Raw genomic sequence first — 22,672 nt, 5'->3', positions numbered from 1 at the left:
TTCGCGCACGTAACAAGTTTAATTCCTTATAAAAAAGGAAATTCAAACGCAATTGGATAAACCAGTACTGCCCTGACATTAACTCAGTGCTTTAGGATATCAAGGTTATAAAAAATCATAATCGGAAGTAGTATTATGATTAATAGCTTTTTCTTTGGGAAATAAGATAAAAATTAGGCTCTCAATTTGCATCTTAACTTCTTTTAATTTCAACGTTAGATATATTACGGAAACGTATGCTATATTTCAAATTCTCATGTTCTTTCGAAAAAAAACGGCGAAGTTCATAAAGCTAATTAATATCGAAGAGCAAATATGAATAGTGCGAGATGGGTTTTATAAAAACTGGCTCGTTCGCGGGTAAAATTGGAAGAAGACAAGCGTTCAAAAGTCAATTGAAATGTCAAAGGATGTTTTTGAACAACAGTGCAAAAACAGTCAAGTAAAAATTGTGCAAAAAGACGCTCCTGTACAATAAATGCTCCAATTTCGTTGAGAGCAAAAATAAAACTAAAATCGTCAGAATACATTTTTTCGCGCTGAAAGTTGTATAAAAAATCGGAGGACTAATATAATTGCTACAAACTTCAACTAGGAGCAACACTCAACAAAACTTGTTTGTTTTGATTTAACTGCTTTTAAGAATTGAAGATTTGTAAACAAACCTGCAAGTGATTAAACACTTATTGAGAAACGTTTGTCTGAATATTTTTTAACTTTTATACATCGGTTTTCTTTTTAGAAAAAAATGCGCTCTCTCAAAAGCCGCTCCATCTACTCTTGCTTGAGCGTAGTCTTTTACTTTAAAATCGTCGGCTCCATTCAATTGTTTGTCAGTGACAATAAAGAATTACAGAAATAGTAAATAGAGCGCAAAGTAAAAAAAACTTTTTAACTGGGGTGAAAATGTATTAATTTCAAAAAATTTCTGCTTTTGAGAGAGAAATTTTGTCCCGTGTGAAAATTTTGTTTCTGTTTTGACTTTGGTTTTGTTATTTTTAAACTATTGCTTTTAAAAGAAATATACCTCTCTTCTAATGGTGCAAAGTTTTATTTGCTCGTGTACCGCGATGGGTAAATAGTTGTTCATATCGCTTTGACTTTCTTTATTGTGATAAAGCTGTTAGTTTTGCTCTCTGCGTTGTTCGAAAATTCGACATAGGAACGACTGTTCTTGTTGACTCTCTATCAGGTACAATTGAGTTTTGCAATTGCGTTTTGTAGGCAAGTGCTTTAACGACATTTTGTGTTATTTCAATCGTTCTTTTTTTTCATTTTTTATTACTTTGCTTCAGCATTGAATGTTTTTCTTCGATTTGCTAATGAGTCATAATTTAAATTATCAGTTGCTTCAGTTTGTAGCTAGCAATTTTGTTGACAAACAATATTTGTATTCATAAAAAGTGGCGAAGTTTTGTGATGAGCAGCATGTTTTTTGTTCTTTTTTTATTTGTTAGTTTATATAAAAAATAAAGGTCCCATCTAGTTCTCATCAATAAAAACTCAACATTTAACTATTAGATGACTTTGTTGTTATTTTTTCAGTATGTCAGTTATCTTTGAGAGGTTGAAAAATAGGAAACTATAGGCTTTTGGGTGGCAACCACTTTTATATGGTTAGATTTTAAAAATTCATATTTGTCTGGATGACATTGATTCCTCTGATTTTCAAAAACATTAGTAAAATTTTTGTTCTAGCTTTGTTGCTTCAACTTATTGTTTTTTTGTTCAAAATTTTTACCTGTTTTTTTCAAACAAACACACATTAAAGAACATAGAAATTGACGCTTATGATTTGGACGAATTTAAAACTTTCCTAAAAGCTTGAAAAACTGTCAAAGTTTGGTGTTCCAATGGTACTGATTGCCAAATACTTTATTCGTTGTTTTATTTTGTAATCTGATGTTTTAATTCGTAAAACATTTGTTTGTTTCGCATAGCTTGCTTTTGCCGTTTTTCCATTTTTTCCGTAAAACTTTCCAGGCTTACAAAATTTCAATTTTATTCAAGAGTTCAATTTTTCGATGTGCAGAGGTCAAATAAATTAGAAAATTGAATTTGTACTTTTTTTTAAATAATTTTATGTACAATTTGCTCATTGCATACTCTTTATTTACTTGGCTTTTCCAGAACTCTTGTAAAAAATATTTTTTTGCTTGCTGCTGAGTTGATATTGATCTTCTTTAGGATTATATAATATCTTGTATAAATCTATATGAACTGCAATCAATCACTGCAAATAGGAGTCATAGCACCACTGTTTTCAAAACTATTTTAAAAATATTCGCAAATTTGGAAACCAAGTGTTGTTGAAGGTCGCTCACAATGAAACGGCTGCTCTCCTATCAATGGCAACGAAAACTTTGCATCGTTCAGTTCGTTTCAAAAGTCTCAAATCTGTCCGGATATTATGTTTTTGCGGTTATCTTTGAACTGTCTTTTCCACTATTTTGTACATTACGTTGCATTACTTGAATATTCAATGTTTTCCAATAAATAATTGTTTAGCTTTGCGGTCTAATAAATTTGATTCGCTCAGAATATCAAGACAACTCAAAGTGGAAACAATCGAACTCAGCTTGGGTTTTATTAATAACTCAGGTTATATATTAAAATTTTAAAATCCCTTATGTTCAGATGTATGTAACTGTTTACGGAAAATAATTTCTATGTCAGATGTGTTGATATTTTCAGAGACTTTTTCCGCCCATCAAATTTAACAAATGCAACAAGAATCGCGCTTCGTGTTTTTTCACTCGTTTGCTCAATAGTAAAAATAGTGGAACTATGCCAGGTGTCGTTAATGCCAGAAAGAGAAGCTGACTCTGTACGTGGTACAAATTTCTTCTCAGGTCGAAACTTTGTTCCTAATGAAAAAGGCCTGAGAATATCAAAGTTATTTCGCTCTTCAGCAAGTCAAAGTTAAGTGAGGCTGTATAATCACTAATATGATACCCAGAAAAAAGACACCAAGTTTGTTAACGCTTAAGGAGTTTGGCTTTAATACGCACGGCATGTCAGTTTAATAGGAGAAACTCAAAACTTGTTTCAACTTATTTTTTGAAGTTTTCCGGCTTTTGTTTCAACTGCGTGTGGAACGGAGCTTTACTTATGAATTCGAATCTTGAGTTGGATAGACATAACTATGCGATAAGCTCCCCAAATTCACTGGGTGTGGAGTCAGTCCTCAGACGTTGATCCGCGCTGTCCGAATTGGAATAATTATCTCAAAGTTCAATGAAATTGGCACATACCTTCATACTCAATTTGAGCTTGCATCTTCGAAGCAGTAGAGAATTTTTCAATTTGTACTTACGTGGCGAAAGGAATTTGGTGCTGGAGAGTTAGCTTGGTTTTGAGTGCACAGAATCATGCGAGCTTTCTTGTTTTATTTCGGCATTTTTCATTATTAAGCGAGTAGCATTTTGAAGGGCATGACTACGTTTTTTCATTCGATCTACTTTGTGTCGTATCTCGATTTTTCGCTGATGATGATTGTATACTGACGGTGTCTCTTTATCTAATTCGCGACCAATTTTGATCTCCCGATGAGATCCAACGAAGTAAGGCAATACATACAACTATTTCACTTTTTTCGCAGAAAATAATGAACATCATTCAACGCTAATTATACTGTGGTCTATTAGTATGCATTCACAGACAACTAGTGCTTCAATTCTTCAAAAAACCAGTGCAGCAACAATAAATTCAGATAACTATTCTATTGCAAACTGTAGCTTCCGTAATATTCTTGGCACTCATAACTGTATAGCTTCAAACGCTAGCTTTCACATACGGCACAAAGCTGAGGATGTCAATTCATTTGTTTGCCAAGTTCCGCTTTTCGGATTAAAAGTAAGCTAAGGGGAGTATGAAATTTGAAACTCCCCCTCTCCCTCTCTCTCTCTCTCACGGAAGAAAAGCAGTCATTCATTTCCATTCATGGCGTTTTCTTGTGTGTATGTGGATTTCAAACCACCACTAGCTTTTCCTCTTGTTATATTATTATCATAAATTTACCAATCTTTGCCTAAGTGCCCAATTTTTAATTTTGCTGCTTTCTTAAAATGCCCATTTTCTGAAAATCTATTTTAAATGTGTGGATAGAGGGATTAGATCCTCAAATCAAAGCATGTTTTGTGGAACTAAAGTAGCAAATTTTGTCACAATAGTTAGTCCATTCTGATAAATTTGAACACTTTCGAGGGAGATTTTAAGTCGCTCATGAATATGTACGTGTTCTCCCACACTGATATGTCGTGTGGATCTCGCATGTGGGAATCATAAAACTGCTCCACCTGTTCTGTTTTCCCAGTAGTCGTGGGAATGATGGTTCCGAATGCCTTGTGTGCACTGCCTCTTGCCCCCCACTCGGCTGAGTAAAGATTGCCCATGTTGTAATCCAGAGCATACACTGTACTCTGTCCTGTTTCAATCAAGTCCAAAGCTTCACCAAACTTGTGTCCAACGTCAATGCTGAATATGCAAATGCGGCCGTTCTCCCTGTCGGCAACGAATAGAACTCGATTCTCGGCATCGATCGCTAAGTCGTGAACAATTCGGAAGTCATCATCTTTGACACATCCTTTAATGCTGGTATTATAACTGCCGTCATTGTTAAAAATAGCCACGCGAGAGTTGCAGTAACCATCGGCAACAAAGATCAGGCCAGTTTCTGGGTCCATTTCGGCGTCCGCGGGTTGGCAGAAGTAATCTGGGTAGTCGCCTTGTTTTGGGACTCCAAAGGTTCCCAACGTCAAGGTTACTTCGCCAGTTTCGATGCTGAGGGCAAATACTTGATGTCTTCCAACATCCGTCAAGAGAAGGAAGTTGTTGTCAGGAGTCACGCTGATACCATGTGGAAGTAGAAACATGTCTTTCCCCATTGATGAGGTGCACTCTCCATCTCTGATTCGGCACTTGAGAAGCGTGTCTGAATCGATCTTGGTCATATTCTGCATCTTTAAATCCTTGAAAGTGGATCCAGTCCACGATCTCTCTGCACGGTGAAACACTATGACATAATCTTGGTCAAGAACTGCAACGCCTGAAGCCTGTCCGATTTTGCCCTCTGACCAGGTCAGGTGCCATGAATTGTCTCGCTCTATGATTGGTTGAGGAATTGACAACAGGCCATGCTGGATGCTTTTCAATCCGAATAATTTGTTATGATCAGCAGAGCGGTCTAGAAAGTGGCCTTGATCGCCCACGCTTTCTTCCTCTGTCACTTCAACCTTAAAAATAAAGTATTCTACCGCATTTTATTTCCTCTCAATGAAATTCATGTATAGGTTACGTGACTACTTGAATTCACTGAGAACTTCTGGCGGTTATCGTGAACACGGCGTGGTTCTAGGTGGTGCTAGCCAAAATTTTGATGTCATTTCTGCGGAGTCACATTCTCGCTTGAAACACGCATTTCTGGCTATGTATGCAGAAACTTCTGGCGCTGCAGACTCTTGGAATTTTAAAATTTGATCATGTGTTTTAGACAACGTTTCTACCAAGCCTGGTCTTGTGAACCGTAAGCTCCTTTGAACGTTATTTGAAGTTATTTGATTAAAGTTAGATTCTGTTCTGGGGTAGCGCTGCTCAAAAATTGAAAACTACCATTTTGGTTTAAGACTGTTAGTGGCTCCATTCATTCATAATGGGGGGACACCTTCCTAATGCCGAGATAGCGTCAATTCTGTATTATGCATTAACAAAGAATTTAAACAGTGCAATTAATGTGATAGCATTATAGACCCTGGCAACGTTAATCAGCCAGGAACCCTTTTGAGGTTATTTTATTGTGAAGAATCATTTTTCGGGGCTTGCGATCTTAGTAGAACCCCTGGGGGTTGGCGGTAGAGTAAATCAGCGCTAAATCAGTCTAAACACATTCTGTTTTTCCTGTACGGGAGAACTCAGTGACCTCAATATTATCATAATGAAGAGAAACTGCGCATAAAGAAGCTTAATAGACACTTGATATGCAATGTATCAAAACTGAATTCGATTTTTACTACTGAAATATACTGATTCAGCACTGAAATACTCTGCGACTCAAGTCCGGGAAGGCTTATTTATTTTCCCATTCGTTGTTTTTGTTGTACAAGAGTGTACAAGACTGCTCTTGAGTGTTGTTCGCTATCGATTGGAGTTAAAACAAGCGTTACCAAGTACAAAATAATCCAAACATACTACAGAGAATGAGGAAACAATTTTAACCGAGGATCACATTTTGCAAGATTTGAGTCCTATCATCACTATGGTTAACATACCCCTACGGCTGGGGTGATGACAGGAGTAACATCATCATAGACTACTCTGAGTATGATAGCATTTGCAGTGAAGAGAGTGTCTGGCTGTTGCACCCTGTTCACCCCACTCTCAACCATGTCTGGGGTCCACACAGCAGCCAATCCACTGCCTTTACACAGTGACTCAAACTTGTCTTTCGTGTTGCACTCTCTGAAACAAAAACAGATTAAAAAAGTTTATGAATTAATATAAAATTAAAAATCTGTGTAATCAAATTTTGGTATAATGATAATGACCAATTAAAGTCAACAATATAATCCGAAATGGTCAAAAGCGTTTTGGAAATCTCTACGGCGGCAGCGATTTATTTATTGGGAAATTGCTTTTTAGTTGAAAAACAGTTGTATCGTAGTATTTTTAGGGCAGTGTAGTTTCATTGCAGTTCTCTACAGACGACTAAGACAACTAGTATTTGTCTCATTGTAATACCAAGAAACAATAATACCAAAACCAATTAATTTATCATGGAGGCAAACGCGTGTTTAAATCAATCATAAGTATAACTGACATTTAGAGTAAGCAATAAAGTTTCGCATGGTGCGAGTTGATTTTTCGAGGCCCAGAGAGCAGCGAATAAGGCAAATACGGTGCACTTATGAAATATAACTATCACCGTTTAATAGTATTTATCCAACGCTATGCACTATAATCTTACGCATTTTTGTTCCAACCCCACTTGTGGGGGGAGGAAATATATACTCAAATGGGTTTTTTTGTTCAGCCAATTTTGGCCGATCGATATATTCATCGTAGAGAATTGTGAGTGGTATCATTAAGAAGCTCGTCCAGCGTAGAAATCGAAATTAAAAAGATTTTTTTGAATTTTTTGAATTTCTTTTTTTTTCGAGGAGTTATCGACGATTGAAGTTCACTTTAATAGTGTATTTTGTTCACTTATTTTGTTCACTTTTAGTGTAATTTATGTGTAACTTAGTGTAATTCTTCAAATTAAGATAGTTTTTATATAAAATATTTTGATTCAAAATTACGTTTCACGCCTTAAAAAGAATCAATATTGAGTTTCTAATATACGAAAGGCGATAAAAAGAATAGTTCTGATCTCATAGGGAAGTTTACTATCAAAAAAATTATCGAATTCTATTTTAGAGCTCTTTTTTAAAAAAAAATCATGTTTTTGTTTTCTTATGTCGCATAGAGACTAGTCACTTTTCATACCAAGGTTCAATTAATGATAAACTTGATTCACAGTCTAATGAAGCCCAATGAACAACTCGTATTTTTTTTTGGCTACGACTCTGAATTTCAAATGAAATTTTGATTTTTTTGAGGATGCTAAGGCATGGAGTGGTAAGGCATAAAATTTGCCTAAATTGCCTAAAATTTCAATAGGTTTCATGATGAGCATTAAGAGAACCCATCTAGAGCTTTGAGTGGACAACTAATGGTTGTTAAGACTTTAAAAATGGTTTTCCGAGAATTTTTTTAACATTAACCAATCCTAAACTAATTTCGTGAAATGTAGGTCAACTTCATTAAAGACACGACCCCCTTATTTTCTACTGCAACCAAAATTATTCTGCTTAGCGGTTTCATCATCTTATTATTTGTTATATGACTTCAATGATACAAAATTTCGAAATTAAAAAAAATGGATTTTTTCGTTTTATTGGTCCCTCTTGAAATCTTATCACATTCTCCTGATATTAATATCTCCCATTAGCTTAGAGAATGTTTTCAATGGATCTTGGACAAAGTTTTCAGAGAAAAGCTTATGGTTTAAACGGCTTCGACACTTTCTTCGCGCACTTTCCCCATAAATTTTTTCTTTTTGCTTGTATTTGTTGTTGTTTCCATAGTCATAAGACTTGCTGTGATGTCTTATCGATTACCTATGAATGAAAAATATCCTTTTTGTCCAACCGAGGGACAACTGAGCGTATTTATTGGCTTCCGTTGAAAGCTATTGGATTTAATGGCTGTTAAGACTTTAAAAGTGATTTTCCGAGAAATTTTTATTATTAAACAATCTTAACCCTTAGTTCGTAAACTGTAAGTCAGTCCCAAAAATGAACGGATATTTTTTTCTAATTCAACCAAAATTAATCTAGTTAGCTGTTTTATGTTCTTTCTATTGGTGTTATGAATTCGATGCACGAGTTTTCATAACTTTTTTTAAAAATTAAAAAATTTCTCTTTCTCTTAATTCTGGTTCCTTTTGGAATCTTAAAACATTATCCTAATGTTGATAGTTTCATGGGCTTAGAGATGACGACGTTCAATGGATCATAAAAAAAGTTTTCAGAGGAAAGCTTATGGTTTAAAAGGCTTCGACACTCCTCGCGCATTTTTCTACCAATTTTTTGGATCTTGCCTGTGTTTTTTGTTGTTTTCACAGTCAATGACTTTTTGTAATTTCTTGTTGATGAGTTATGAATGCCAAACATCCCATTATTTTGTTGTCTCACCTAATCCTTACTTAGCATATTTATTAGCTCCCGTTGAAGGCTATTGAATTTAATGGCGTTGTTACTACGGTTTTTCTCAAAAAAATTTCGTTGTTTTAAAGTGTTTGTTCATGTTTGTTGATTTATAGCAGTCAAATTGTTAAAACGAAGAATCCCATTGTTGTTAGAAATTAATTGAAATTGGAAAAATTTTAACTGAAAAGTTCATTTTTTAATGGCTTCGACACTTTCCTCGCTCATTTTTTTTAATTTGCTGTGTTAGCCTGTTTTTAATCTTTAGATAGCCGTAAAAAGGTGACAAGTCTCATAAAATTGTAAGTGAGGATTGATTGAATAAATTTACACGAAGAAGTTTATAGCGATTAGTCTTCAAGTTTATATTATTATACAATTTTGAGATTTTAAGGAATTTTCAATTTTTTCGGTTTTTGTTGTTGTTGTTTTCATTAACTTGTAACGTGTTCTCATCATTGAAAGGTCCCAGGTATTTTAAAAATTAACAGCTTTACTGATATTATGACGTAACTAATGTTTTGTTTGTTGGAGCATGTGTTTTCATAAAAAGTTATATGAGTGGTGTACTTGGGTTTCTTTTTCTCTTCCTTTAGCACAATCGCGTAATAACAGATCCCAATGATTTTCAAATGTGGTTGAATTGAACTTATTTAATCATTCATTATATATTTAGCTGAATTAGTATAAATGGAAATTGAAATAAAAATACTTAAAATTCAGATAAAAGCTAATGATTTTAATGGCTTCACTAATTTGTGTTTTCGCAATGTTTGTAATTTTTTTGCATCTATAGTCGGTTCCAATGGCTTAGTCTAACCAAAAACAGGTCCTATTGGTTTCATTATGGCTCTTTAGTAAATTTATTGAGAATTAATTCGTTGAAAGCCATTGATTTTTGAGACTTAAAATTATTCGTTTTAAAAAATGTTGACTGATTTTTGAATTTCACATAATTATTTTTTTTTGTAGAATCGTTACCTAGTCTCATTAAGAAAAAATCTCGTCTGTTGTGTAGTTAGGAAAAACTAAATTCGTGTAATTAGGATTTTGTCTAATTGTAATGTGACGTTTTTACTAGGTGCTTTTAAAATTAGTTATTGAATTTTGACGTGAAACTTTTTGTTTTTGCTTTTTTGTAGTTGTTGTTTTTTTTCTCGTAGTCTTTTCAATGCAGATATTATTGTAATGAGACATCGCATTATTTAATTCAATTATTAGTTTGGTTGTGTAACGGTTTTTTTGAACTCAAACATCTACTTTTGATTATCGCTTTGTCAAAAATGTAATTCAAAAGACAGTTTATTCAAAAATGTAGATGAGCGCGGGTCGGAACATCATGTGCGAACACACATTAACGAGCCTCCTTGTTCGGTTAAAGTTATAAAAGGCTACATCTACCTTTGAGCGGTGATCTTGCATAATTTTACCAATTTAACTTTACTTATTTTAAGACTCTTGTGAAAAATTTTTTGTACAAGCATGTCAGCGGTGATTTTGCATTTTGCATAATTTTGAGATATTTCCACAACTGCGGTAGAAATCTTAAATCTGAAGTCAGTCAAATGAGACTTATTTAGATGAAAGTGTTAAAAACTAATCCTTACACAAGTTTATCGGTGGTGATTTCACTACATGTGAAGACATGGATTGCTGCAATTATGTTCACATCTTCCTCTGCTTCCGCGCCCTTTCCGCGTTGCCTTGGGACAGGGTGTTGAACTATGTCGTTAATATGGAAGGGTGAGCTGACCTTTGACCCCTTGCAGTAAATGAACTCTCGATTGGTGCCTCTAGTCTCAAAGGAATTTATCGTTATCTGGAACAAAAAGAATAACTTTCATCATAGCGAAAACAAAAAATTAGCAAATCATGTGAATTCTGGAAATTGAATCAACAATCAAAAAAGCGTCACAATATTTTCACAGAAGTTCTTTACCCATAGGCCACTTCGGAATAATAAAGGATTTTTATATTTTCCTTTGGGGAGGAAGGAAACAATCCCAAGTTTAGTTGCAAACTGTGTACCTGCTCTTCCTTGACAAAAGATATGACGGTTAATTTTACCCTAATCATTTAACACCTATTTTTATTCTAATTTTACTTGTTACCACATTTTTTGAAAAAAAATGAGAGAACTTAATGCTAGCCCAACTTTTTTTTTGTTCAGACAGTTTTTGACATTTTGGATGGCATCCTAGGCTAGCGAATGTGTTAGCCTTTCAATTTGAAGCTCCCTGCGTCTAGAATTTCACTTCAAAAAAATGGGATTTTTTTTGAAAAAAATTCACCATTTTCTACCAACAATTTCAGACAATTCAACCCTATCTTTGATCAAATCTAGCTAAAATTTTAGTCAAAATTCACTCATTTACATCAACTAGCGGTTTTTTTGAGGATTTTTTTTGAAAAACAAGTATATTATTGTTTTGTCAAAGTCTCCATATAGCACAGAAATACAAAAAAAAATTATCGTTTCGAGAACAAAATTTGCAACCAATTTTCAGCCAATTTTTATAAAATTTTGTGAACTTTTAACCCGTCTCTCACCTGTGTTAACTTAAATGTTGCCTCAAAAGTCAAGTTCATTTAAAATCTTTTTAACTCTTAAAAAACAGGGAGACAATCGTTTCAGATCTGTTCATTGATAGTTAATTCTTAAAAAATATTTCCAAACTCAAATAAATGTAATGATTTTTCATTTGAAAAATAAAAAACTGAAAAATTTTTAGGTTTCAGTGAAAATATGCACTTTTTGGTCATGTTTTGAACTGATTGAATACCAATCAACATTGATTTAATCTGCATTTTGTACTTTTTGGACAACTCTGAGATTTGAAAAAAGAAAGTTTTAAAGAGATTTTTAAAGATTAGTCACATTTGATGCCTCGAATGGATCTTTTTAACCTATTTGTGCTATTTTTTAAGATAACAACAATTATGGGTTGCTGGGAATGGCTGCACTTACTCAGTCAACTATTAATTAATTCCAACTTCATATAACTAAATTTGTTTTTGTGTACAGTCTTTTTAAAAGAACTCTTCATATTTTCTGATGTTTTCTGAGGTTAATTGGAAGTTAAATTTCAGAAGGAACACTGGTAGCCCAGCGCCTAATCAAAATGAGGATAAAATGCCTTAGGTTTTAGTGCTCGATTGGCTATTTCTGAGAAAAAAGAAAAATCAGGTTTTCGCGAGTCTTTATCTTCTTGTCGGGCTCTAACTACTGCTTTAAGTTTCATCCCTTTTTCAAAATCGGATTCCTTCACGAATGTTAGTTAAAAATAACGATTTACTCCCGTTATTGCTGAGCTTTAATTGAGCTTTCATTTCATTATGAGTCTGATGATTTTTGACTTCGAAAAAAAATGTTCTGAAAAAAAAATTGTCGATAATATTTAATTCTAATTATTCTGTCCGTAGTCCTTTTTGATGGCTTGCCTGATGATAACAATGATAACAATTACTTTTTTTGGTGAATTTACCGCGAATTATACTCATGGATAATTCCTGCTTGGAAACGACTGTCATTTATTTCAAAAAAAAACTCAGTCTTTTTAATTTTGTTCTGGTGTGCTTTCTCTATTTTTCGCTCTATTTTCCTTCCTGTTTTTGACAATTTTCCAATATATAAATAAAGAAATCTAGAACAATTTGGATATCATTTTTTTGTCTTTTTCTCCATTTAAAAATTTGACGTCGATTTCGGGGAAACAAAGTTTACAACTATGATATAAAATAGATTAATTTCTTAATTTGCTAACGATGAACGTTTCGTCCTTCTGTCCGAATCAAAATTCAAATAAGCAGTCTAAAATGCTGAGTTGTTGAATATACCATTTTTTTGACCCTTCTAAAACGCAGCATAGGATTCTATTAAAATTAATATTAATTTCAAGAGTTTGAATTGTTTAGATTTAATGGCCATACAAAAAAATAGGATCTATTTAGTTTTGGCCCCAAGTCTTTTTATGTCCCCCGTTACAAATTACATGCTAAAACATAGCACTTTCTATGTAAAAAAATAGCACTTGGGTGCGTAAAAAATATGACCTCACTGAGCTATGGGTTTTAAAACGGAATAGATGCAAAAATTATTCGTTCTCGGAGTGCTTAAACAAAAATTGAAGCATGTTTTTTTTACTGTTCTTCTTAGTGCCTCAAAAAATTTTTCTATCGAACTGCCCAGTTTTTCTATATATAAGCTGCCAAAGCTTGCTTACTAACTCACTGTTGTCACATAGGAAAACATCTCTCAAGATGGGAAGAAGAAAGCTCTTTATTATTGAAAGCGCATATTTTGACGAAAATTAGTCTTTTATATATCTTAACGCTTCAATTGTTCTTTTCATTTTCTTGTTCTTTCTAAAGCAATCAATTTCGGCAGATTTCGGAATAAGTAAGACGCCAAATGAATAACCAAATCAACTTTACTAATTTTTCTACGCTGTTCATCTCGGCATAGATTTTATTGTAATTATTTCATCTTTTGGTGTGAATGCGTTTTTTTGGTTCTTGGTTCAATCGGTTTATTGATATGTTTTTGATTGGTTTGAAACCACATGTTTCAAGGACCTTCTTTTTACATTCAATTATGTAACCCCACTTGCCTCAGCGTTAATAGAACGCGTCAACAACAGTCAAAAAATCAATCAGATAGTCAGAGTTGCATTTTTTGGGGCTTTTTTGTTTGTATACCATGACTTGTCCTATGTTCATGAGTTTCCTATTCAGATTTGTTCATTTCACTTGCTCGTGCCGCTTGATTGTACAACTGTCTAAATATATGTATTTGGATTTCTACATTCTATTTAGTTCCTCGGTGTTTTAAGAGAAAAATCTTGTCTGGTTGTTTTTGTCCCGTTGATAATGTGAGCCACATAATCGAAATAAATAAGAAAATTGATAAAAAATTGTTTCAGTTTCCAGATTTTTTGCATTTCTGAACTAGAGTGTTAGCAGTACGAAAAACTTGAACTGAGAAGAGTTGGATAGTTTTGGATCTATCCAGTTTTGATCCCCAATGTTTTTTACGCCTCCAGTTACAATTTTTATGTTGTTTTTTAGCACGTTACGATGTAAAAAAATAGCACTTGCGCCGGGGGGTGGGCGTAAAACATATAAGCCCACTAAGCAGGGGGGCGGTGACAAAACTTGATAGATCCAAAAAATCTCCAGTTTCGCAAAGAATTTCAGAAAAAACCAAGCAAGCTCAATCAAACTCCTCAATAGTGCAAAAGATTTAGTTCTTTCTCATTTTAGCCCCCTTCCCAGCTTAGTGGTCAGAAAACCTATAGCCCCCCCAATTATGGTAAATATACCATAATAGGGGGCTATATTTTCATGGGGGGCTATAATGGGAAAGACCCAAAGAATTCAGGCTTAAAGGCTCAGTGTTTATATACAACACGTAATAGGAATGTTCTTTTGATAATATTTATTAATATTTAAGTGTAACTAAGTACTTCGTAACAGAAGGTTACTCAGGTTTTTTGTTCCTCTGGAAACTGTTTTCCGCTGTTGTTTCTGTTCAAACTTCAACTAATTAACTTCAGCTTTTTCGATTCAGCTTGATAATAACACTTTTTGGTGCTAAAGCAAACTTTTCTGAAATATCCTTTTAGTTGTATTGATATGTTATGTTTTCAAAGTCTAATGTGGGAACATTCTGTGCCACGCACAGAACCAGCGAACCTTTTTTGTTATAATTAATATCGAAAAATAAGCGATTCGCAGAGTTTGGGTTTGATTTTGAAGATTATTGGGGAGTAAAAATTTTCCACGGCTGAAATATACAAAGCCACTCTAATTATTTCTTTCAAAATTGTTAGACTTTTGAAGCCAAGTGAAAAGTGTATCGCTTGCAAATTATCCCAGCTCAGGTTGAGATACCAGACCAGAAAATGTCTATGTCCAGATCGTCCCAGATGGAAAGTTCTTATGTCCAAACTTTCGCGCGTTCACCAGAGTTTTGTGCGTTCATGCTAAACTTTCGTGCTTTCAACAGACTTTCGGGCGTTCATGCTCAGGCTCAGTTCGTGTGTTCATTGTTTTCGGTCCTCACTGGTGCACTGTTTCGATGCAAACGATACTACTTCCATTAATTCGGTTTCATTTACCCCCCTCGCCCATATTTAACGTTTTCACCCCGATGTCGTTTTACCTTGAAAACTTTCCACCACAAAATCTTTGCCACAATGTGCACGAATTTCAAATTTTAGGTATTATAACAGTTCTTTTATTCAAACCTAATTATGACGTCTTAAACTTCAGCGACTTCTTTATGTTTAAAATTCAAAATATATATCCTTAGATTTGCACTTCATTTTACTATGATTGGTCCGCACATTTGTTAATTCTGAATAAAACAAACCTCATCTTTGCCGTCAGTTTTGTTCTCTGGAATGCTTTGCTCGAGAGACTTCGTTCGGGACAGTTGCAAACCTCCAGTTAAAAAACAAGCCAGTAAAACAAGTACTAAACACGCACTCACTACTGCCACTGGTACATAACTACCACTCATCTTTTTGGATTCTATTCTGTCCCCCCTTGCACCCCACTTGGAAATTGTGTGTTATTATAAAATTACTAAAATTAGCACGTGGGGGTGAGTGTGTGTGGGGGGGGGGGGGGTCGTCTTAGAAGTTAAATGTTTTCTAAGCTAGGGGCCAAAACAGAATAGATCCCTTTTTCGTTTCTCATTGCGACATAATTATTTATTTCATAACGTCGGGTCTGATTAATGTAAGTCCAGCATAAAACTAAAATCTAAATAGCGTGCGGCAAAATAATCAATGCATTTGTTGCTTCATCCTTAAGCTAAAAGAAAATAGCCAAGTGCAATAATCAAAAGAAGCAAGTTGAGAGGAATCATTTTCAAGTTTCTGAATTTCTAACGATTGTTGCCAATTTTTTTCGTACCAGTACTGTCATGAAGGAAAAAAAACGCTCAAATTGCAGGCTTAAATACATACACAGAGATAAACGAGTCGGAAAATTTTACAGTTTTCCATAATCACCGCTAGGATTCAAAATTGTTCAAACGAACATAAAATTCCTGAACTGCGAAACACAATTTGTACTTGAAATGGTGTAGGTATGATAAAATCGAACATATTTTAGGTGAGGTGCAATTTAGTGCCTCCTTCAGTAAATTGGCACTGTACAGGATTTTTATATATAGGAAAGAACAGCTCAATTGGTAATGTCAAACAAAAATCAGTATATTATTAATAAATTAATGCATAATTTTGATCGTTTGAACATATTTTTGTTATTATTCTGAAGACATGCAAATTTTCTGTTATATTATTTTTTTTACATGTTTGGAAAAAAAATTCAGTAAGCAAAATTTTGGGTTTTCTTTTCAAACCGGAATCAATTAAACACTAATTAATTATATTTCTAATAATAATCTTGCGTTAACTCGTTATAAGTTTGTAACAGTCTGCTTACGAAAAAAGTCTACTAGAGTAATGCTTATGAAAATGGTCTCTAAAGTTTGAAAACTGTCAATGTCAAAATCCGTGCAAAATGTCAAAGTGCGTTTAAGAATTTTTAAGAACAAAATCTTAGCCGCCCGAGGAATTTAGTAGCCTGATACTGGGGTGCTTTTACTGAGTGCCGGGCACGAGAAACGAAAGGAAATACGACTTTTTTCTAACGTATTTAGAGAACCAAGGGGTACGAGAGTGTTGAATTTCATTTGAAATTGAAGTTAAGAGTACAATTTTACAGATTAGTGAAAGAAAAGTTTTCTTCTTAAAATATAAAAGAATTAAATTAAACCAAACGTCTCCGTCTCCGATAGCGAAGCAGCCGATTATTTGTAGTGTTCTCATTTTTATTTTTTAAAGTCTAAGTTCAATATTTCAAACTAAGCTATCTGCCTCGAAATTTTAGAGACTGATGAAATCGTATCCTGGGTTCTCTGATTTTTATATAGAGATTTTCTTTACCATACAGTTAACATCGAAGAAGTCAGATTGAAGTTTGCTTCTGAAAAGATTCTTGTACTCCAGGCAACTTTTTTTCAAAATTGGACTCTAAAAACTACTGTTTTCTCAAATTAACAATAGTATCAGTTTTTTGGGCATTGCAATATAATGGAAATTACAATATTACAATATTATTAACGAGATTATGCGCAAATGACACAAAAAATGTTGAATGCTTAAACTGCAGGATAATTTGATAAAATAATGATATTGTAAGACTCTAATGAGGAATTTTGAATTTTACAATAAGGATTGGTATTAATTCAGAATATTTTGCACTCAGACCCGTTTACTTGAGTTTACTAAAAAATGATTACCAAGGTGAGAACAAATTCCAAATATTCTCAACAACTTCTGAGAATAAATGCCAAAGTTTGTAAATATTTATTTTCTCAGGATTTTGTCATATTTCTCACAGGTGATGTGCTCCATTAAACTTCATATTACCTGAAATGAGTTTGACATTCTCTAATCTTGTTACATTTTAAATATTGTTCTGTTCGCCTGAATCTGTAATCATTTAGACAATAAAACTGAAATAATATGTATTTGGTGTGTCCAATCAAAGAAGTAATAACCAAATTTAGCATTTAGTTACTCAAATGTGTTCGCTTTATAATCATTGTCTCAATATTATGTAAAACAGGCTGTTGAAACCACTTTCAAACATTAACTGTTGAAAAAGCTGCGGCTTTTGAATTTTTTAACTTAATTTTTATGCAAAAACATTTATGGAAGCGGAAATAAAATTCTGTTTTGACAGAAGAGTCTTTGAACTAAGAGCCAAACTAAATCAATCCAGAATAAAGTTTAGATGTAATAATTGTGCATTCCAATTTTTTGGATTCAGCATGGGCGGAGTTTTTGATTTCCTGGAATTAAACCTAAGTTTAGTTTCTGTGCTTTGAAAACAAAATTTAACTTTAAGATCTGCTGAATTTTGTTTAAAAAAACTACCAAATAGGTTCAGGTTCGGGAAATTGCTACGCCAAATTTTTACGTCCTTGTTACGTCCTATTTTAAGTACTCACGCTATGATATCGGTGCTAAAGTGTGATTACAAACGATCACAGAGCGTTTTAAATCTCATGTCTTTTTGGTTCCTTCTATAGTAGTCCCGTATTTTCTAATCTTTCTATCCAAAATAAATATAACAGTAGAGACCCTACAGTGTATCTCTTCAATTTGTTATCTTGTTTTTGAACCATATGTATTTTGAAACTCATTTTTTTAAAAAAAAATCAGCTGCTATGAAAGCTTATTCTATGAAATGGCTGTTATTTCTTATAAATAAAAAAAAATAGTAGTCAAAACTCACACCAAAAATTTTCCATTTCTCTTCTTTATATTTTTTTAAATTCTTAAAGTACTTTTGTTAGCAATATGACTTTTTGAAAAGTTTAAGTAATGAATATTTACGGATAATTAGTCAATATGTACAGAAAGAAAATCACTGAAACTAATTACGCTATAATAAAACACATGCTTTGTTTCCTGATGCACTCGTTAACAGTCGGTAAGTTGCGAACTCGATAAATTTAATCCTAAAAAGTGTTAAAAAATGGATATTAATTTTCTGACTAGTGTCCAAGTGAGAATTGATGTACCTTGGCGTGCGGTTGTTCACGAAAAACATATTTCTAAAAATGTCTAAAGTTCAAACTTTGGTCAAAAACTTCTAAGAAATGCAACTTCGTTGGAACCGTTCAGAATGGTGCATTTTTTGTTTCGTACATGGAAAACATTTTCACCATATTGTATATTCATATTTTCGACACTTTTAATCGACAACAATTATTTCTTGTGGGCAAAACAATCCCGCTTCAGATAATAATTAAAATTCTACAACGGTTCATTCAATTTTCCTACATTTTCAGTTTTAAAAAGGGCAATATATATATATATATATATATATATATATATATATTAGGGGAACACACTTAAGTAGCCAAAAGGCAGAAATTTTGAAAAAAGTTTTGTGGACATTAGGCAAATATCAATTAATCCACTTAAAGAGGGTACTCCGAAATCTACCAAACGCAGTAAACTCAAATGTCTCTGACCATTGTCTTTACATAAAAATGCTTTAAAAAACACAAGTGAAGCTCACTTTCTCTTTTCAAAATGTACATAGTTTATTCAGCCTTTCGGCCAGGCAATTTTTGGGCAACTGCATTTGCCAAAAAATAAGGGGAAAAAGTAGAGAACTTATCACAAAAATGTTCACGGTTTTATGCTGAATATTTAAGAGCTATAGAAGAATTCATGACAAATGTTGCTGCAGTTGCTGGATTGACCTATACTTAAACGCTTCAAATCTCAATATACTTTTTTAAAAGTTAACTGTGTTTTTCAACACTATTAAAATATAGAGAGAATTGTTAGGGACATTCAATAGGGTTTCTTAAAGCATCAGGTGGATTTTCTAGTACTACAATTAACTGTTTGAATTGGTATTTGCCTAGTTTCCACAAAAGTTTGGTTCAAAATTTTTACCTAAAGGCTACAAAAATTGTTCGTTTAATCAAATTTTTGCCTAATATCTCACGCCCCTTTGAAACTTCAAAAATCATTCTGGCTAACTTTTGTCATATTTTCAGTAGGTAGACCTTCAATTTTCCATCAAAACCCCCGTCTTTGCTTGTTTTACCAAATTTTTGGAGAAGAGTAATTATTATAGTTTCCTAAAATCGAATTGTTTTTTTTTTCAACATTATGTTTCCAATTAAATATGGAAAAACCGTTATTTTAAGTAATTGTTGAAAATAATCTTTGAAAGAAAGAGAGGCGAAAACCTTTTTGAAAAAAATTATCGTTCGTGTTAGGAACGTACAATTGTTGAAATGATAATGATTCATTTTACTCATCAGTGCGAAAGTAGCGCAAAACAATTTTTTTGAAAAGCTTTTTTAAGTCGTCAGAAAAAACAGATGTCCATCTTTTCCTGCATAGCCTGGGTTCAAATTGCGCCTGCAAAACAAATTTTCATCTCTTCTGATTGTACCACAAAATAGATTCAAGTTATTTTAATTGAAATTTCGGGCGAAAGGACTCACCTCTCTAGAAATCCGTTGTGTTCCATAATAGCCGAACTCTGACACCACATAAGCATTTGTGAGCTGTAATCCCGAAACAAACACACACAGCACAATTTTTATAACTTTGTTCATACTTCCCAACCTTTTCCCGTTCTCAGGTTGAGGAAGAAAAAGGGAAAAATGAGGAATTCCTTTGGGGGGTTTGTGACGTTCTCACGTGATCAATTAATGGATTGATAAATTAAAAGCGGGTTTGATAGAGCCATAATATCGAATTCTAGCGAGACTAATTATGCTAATTTTGCAAAAAAGTACTTTTTTTTTTACTAAACTGCTTTTTAAAAAATGCGAAGCAAGGAGCGCGTAATAATATAACTACCAACTCTGATAGTTAGGATTAAAAGTAGATAACGAGGAAGTTGTTCAAAATGTCACGGTAAAGATTTCCATAAAAGGAAATGCACAGTAGTATGCTTTTAAACAGAAGGTAACAGTGTTGTAATGGTGTATGCAAATATAAAGACATCAAACGGTTAACAGGGAAAAAGAGGGGGGTGGAAAATTAATACGCCAGCATGTTTATTCACGTGGGTGTACGCTGCAATTGGCGTACGTATGTATATATGTGTGTATACGTGAATTGTAGATTACATACGTCAGGAGGGTTTCATTTTGCTTTCGTGGCGGGGAAGGCACAAATTGGATGTATAGGTGGAATTAAGCATCAAAAAGCGGAGGCATTGCTAGTGGTAGTGGTTGGGATATTTCCATAAAAATTGGGGAAAATTTGTAGCTTCGTAAAAAGCAAGTAGCGCAGAAATATAACGTGTAACAGAATTAACTATATGCACGTGAAAAAGAGTATATCTAAAAATGTAGCATGCCCCGAATGTACAGAAAGAGTATGTTTGTTGTTTTTATGGTAAACGCGATGGGAGAATAGTGGTAGCGTTACAATTAGAATGTCCCATTTTTCCTCTCCTTTTCTGCTGTCTTTTTCACTAACCTTATGCTGTTGATAAATGCGGAGAGATAAATGTAAGCAGGCTATATGGCTGTTAAGCTTTACAAACATTGGACAAAAGGCAGCTTAGTTCAAACGGAAACTCAAACGTTTCAGTTACAGTTTCTACAAAGTCTCAAACTACCTAGATTTGATTACGCAATTTGTCATTTTCAATCAAGTTATTTCGTAATGAATGGTCATAGAGTGCGTCAAATATGCAACATCCAATTCTCCAAAAAAGATTGTAAAATTTCCGAATGATTTTGAATTTATTCTTGAAGAAGGACTAAATCGCTCAAATTATTGTGAGCTCGTTGATCAAACTAGTTTTATCTTGAACAGGAGGAAATATATGCCCAATACACCAAACTCGCCCCCTGTAAAGGACAAAAAACTTTGATTTTTCCTTCCATTTTAAAAATGTTTCCGCTTTTCCTTTGCAAATATTTTGATCACTGGATGCTAATTTTCGGCAAAAATTTACTGATAATATAAAAAAATAGAAATAATGTTTTGTGATTGCTTATTGTTTTAAAAATTTTAAACTAACAATTCCGCTGCCTGTTTTTGAAAACATCAAACAATATCTTTATTGTTTCAAAGAGTTATGTTATTTTAAATGTTTCCAATATTTGGATCTTAAAATTGCAATGCTTTCACAAATCTATTCACATCCAACAAACTTTTCACATCCCACAAAATGCCCGTTTAGCTTTTCCTTTTGATATTTGTCGGAGCTGGAAGCTTTGTCTTCGGAAAACAAAGAACTTAAAACAGTTTTCACTAAATCCAGATTTTTTGTGCAAGCAATGCGAAATGTTTACAGAACTAGCGCAACCATGGGAATTTTTTTGCGTATCCTAGGAATCTCTTCAAAAACAGAAAATGTTTCAAGTATTACGCATATATATCTTGTGTAACTTTATTTTTCAATGACGACAAAGATCTCGAGACCCTTTCAAGTCTAGCAAGTTCTACATACTCTAATGAATTTCATTGCCTTCACTTCAAATCTAATCAAGATGACACAAAATTGGTAGAGACCTGCCACTAAAGAGACTAAAAAAATATAAACTCGAGAAAAAAATTTTAAAAAAAAATAAATAAAATTTCGCATCAAAATTAAATTTTAGCGGATAAAACATAGACTAAACAGTTTAACCTGATTTTATTACAAAGCAGATGGGACCTGTCCTTAAACCAACGAGGTACTAAGTTGATTAAGACAAGAAAGAAAAGAGGGCAAAGTTCAAAAATCCAAGGAATCCTTCGAAAATTATATAACCTCTCAAGTCATAACAACCATTAAAAACCAAACAACAGTACAACTAATAGACACAAAAGAATTCACCTGTTTTTAGTGACACTAAGTCAAACGATTAAAAAATAACTAAAAAAAAGGCTCTCAACAAACCACAAAACACAGAAAAGATATGGTTTTGAAGCCACCAAAACCAATATTATCAACTGGTAACAGAAAAAAAAATTTGTATCTGCCAACTTGGGCCTATTTCAAGCATCAAAAGGTTTTGTTTTTAAAAGGGTAATCCAAAAAGACAACAAAGATAACCATAAATGTTGACCAGTAGCCAAAGCTGACAATTTTTTAGGAAAACTCAGTGTAAAGGTCTTGAAAACTATAAGCAACAGAATTAGTATTATTCGCACCAACATGGCCTGCAAATTATGTGATATAGTGACAGTACAACAACAAGAATTTACAAACACTGAAAAATGATCGAAAATCATAAAAACTTTTAATAAAGCGCCTAGTTTGGAAATCATAAAACTGTTAGTTAAATCATGAAACAGCTAACACTTAACGTTTGTTATACGCGTAAGAAAATGAATCTTGTCATCTACAGGACTTAGCTACAGGATTACAAA

General features: G+C 33.4%; 1 protein-coding gene across 2 annotated transcripts; it reads right to left on the bottom strand.

Annotated features, from left to right (window-relative positions):
• Positions 1–3,689: 3,689 nt before the first annotated feature.
• LOC142336362 (putative peptidyl-alpha-hydroxyglycine alpha-amidating lyase pgal-1) lies at positions 3,690–20,769 on the bottom strand. Of its 2 annotated transcripts, none has more exons than XM_075385138.1 (4): positions 19,798–20,769; positions 10,352–10,563; positions 6,267–6,456; positions 3,690–5,234 (listed from the first exon to the last, which is right to left on the bottom strand). In XM_075385138.1, exons 1-4 carry the CDS (start codon positions 19,909–19,911, stop codon positions 4,173–4,175), a joined length of 1,578 nt encoding a protein of 525 aa, XP_075241253.1. In that variant the 5' UTR covers positions 19,912–20,769; the 3' UTR covers positions 3,690–4,172. The 2 variants fall into 2 exon arrangements, with proteins under 2 accessions (XP_075241253.1, XP_075241252.1); XM_075385137.1 differs by lacking the exon at positions 19,798–20,769 and adding an exon at positions 15,118–15,273.
• Between the last annotated feature and the right edge of the window lie 1,903 nt (positions 20,770–22,672).

The sequence above is a fragment of the Convolutriloba macropyga genome, chromosome 3 (genome assembly GCF_964194025.1).
Source record: "Convolutriloba macropyga chromosome 3, txConMacr16.3, whole genome shotgun sequence".
Taxonomy (NCBI): Eukaryota; Metazoa; Xenacoelomorpha; order Acoela; family Convolutidae; genus Convolutriloba; species Convolutriloba macropyga.
Note: the sequence above shows the minus strand (reverse complement) of the source record. Positions and strands in the feature narration are given on the sequence as shown.

Bases quoted from the DNA above. Each gene is read 5' to 3' on its own strand.
- LOC142336362 (XM_075385137.1), bottom strand. From the start codon at position 15,267: ATGAGTGGTAGTTATGTACCAGTGGCAGTAGTGAGTGCGTGTTTAGTA. The intron at 6,457-10,351 runs GTAAGGATTAGT...TTTTTGTTTCAG, and splicing joins ATCACCACCGATAAACTTGT to AGAGTGCAACACGAAAGACA. The intron at 5,235-6,266 runs GTATGTTAACCA...TTTATTTTTAAG, and splicing joins TCATCACCCCAGCCGTAGGG to GTTGAAGTGACAGAGGAAGA.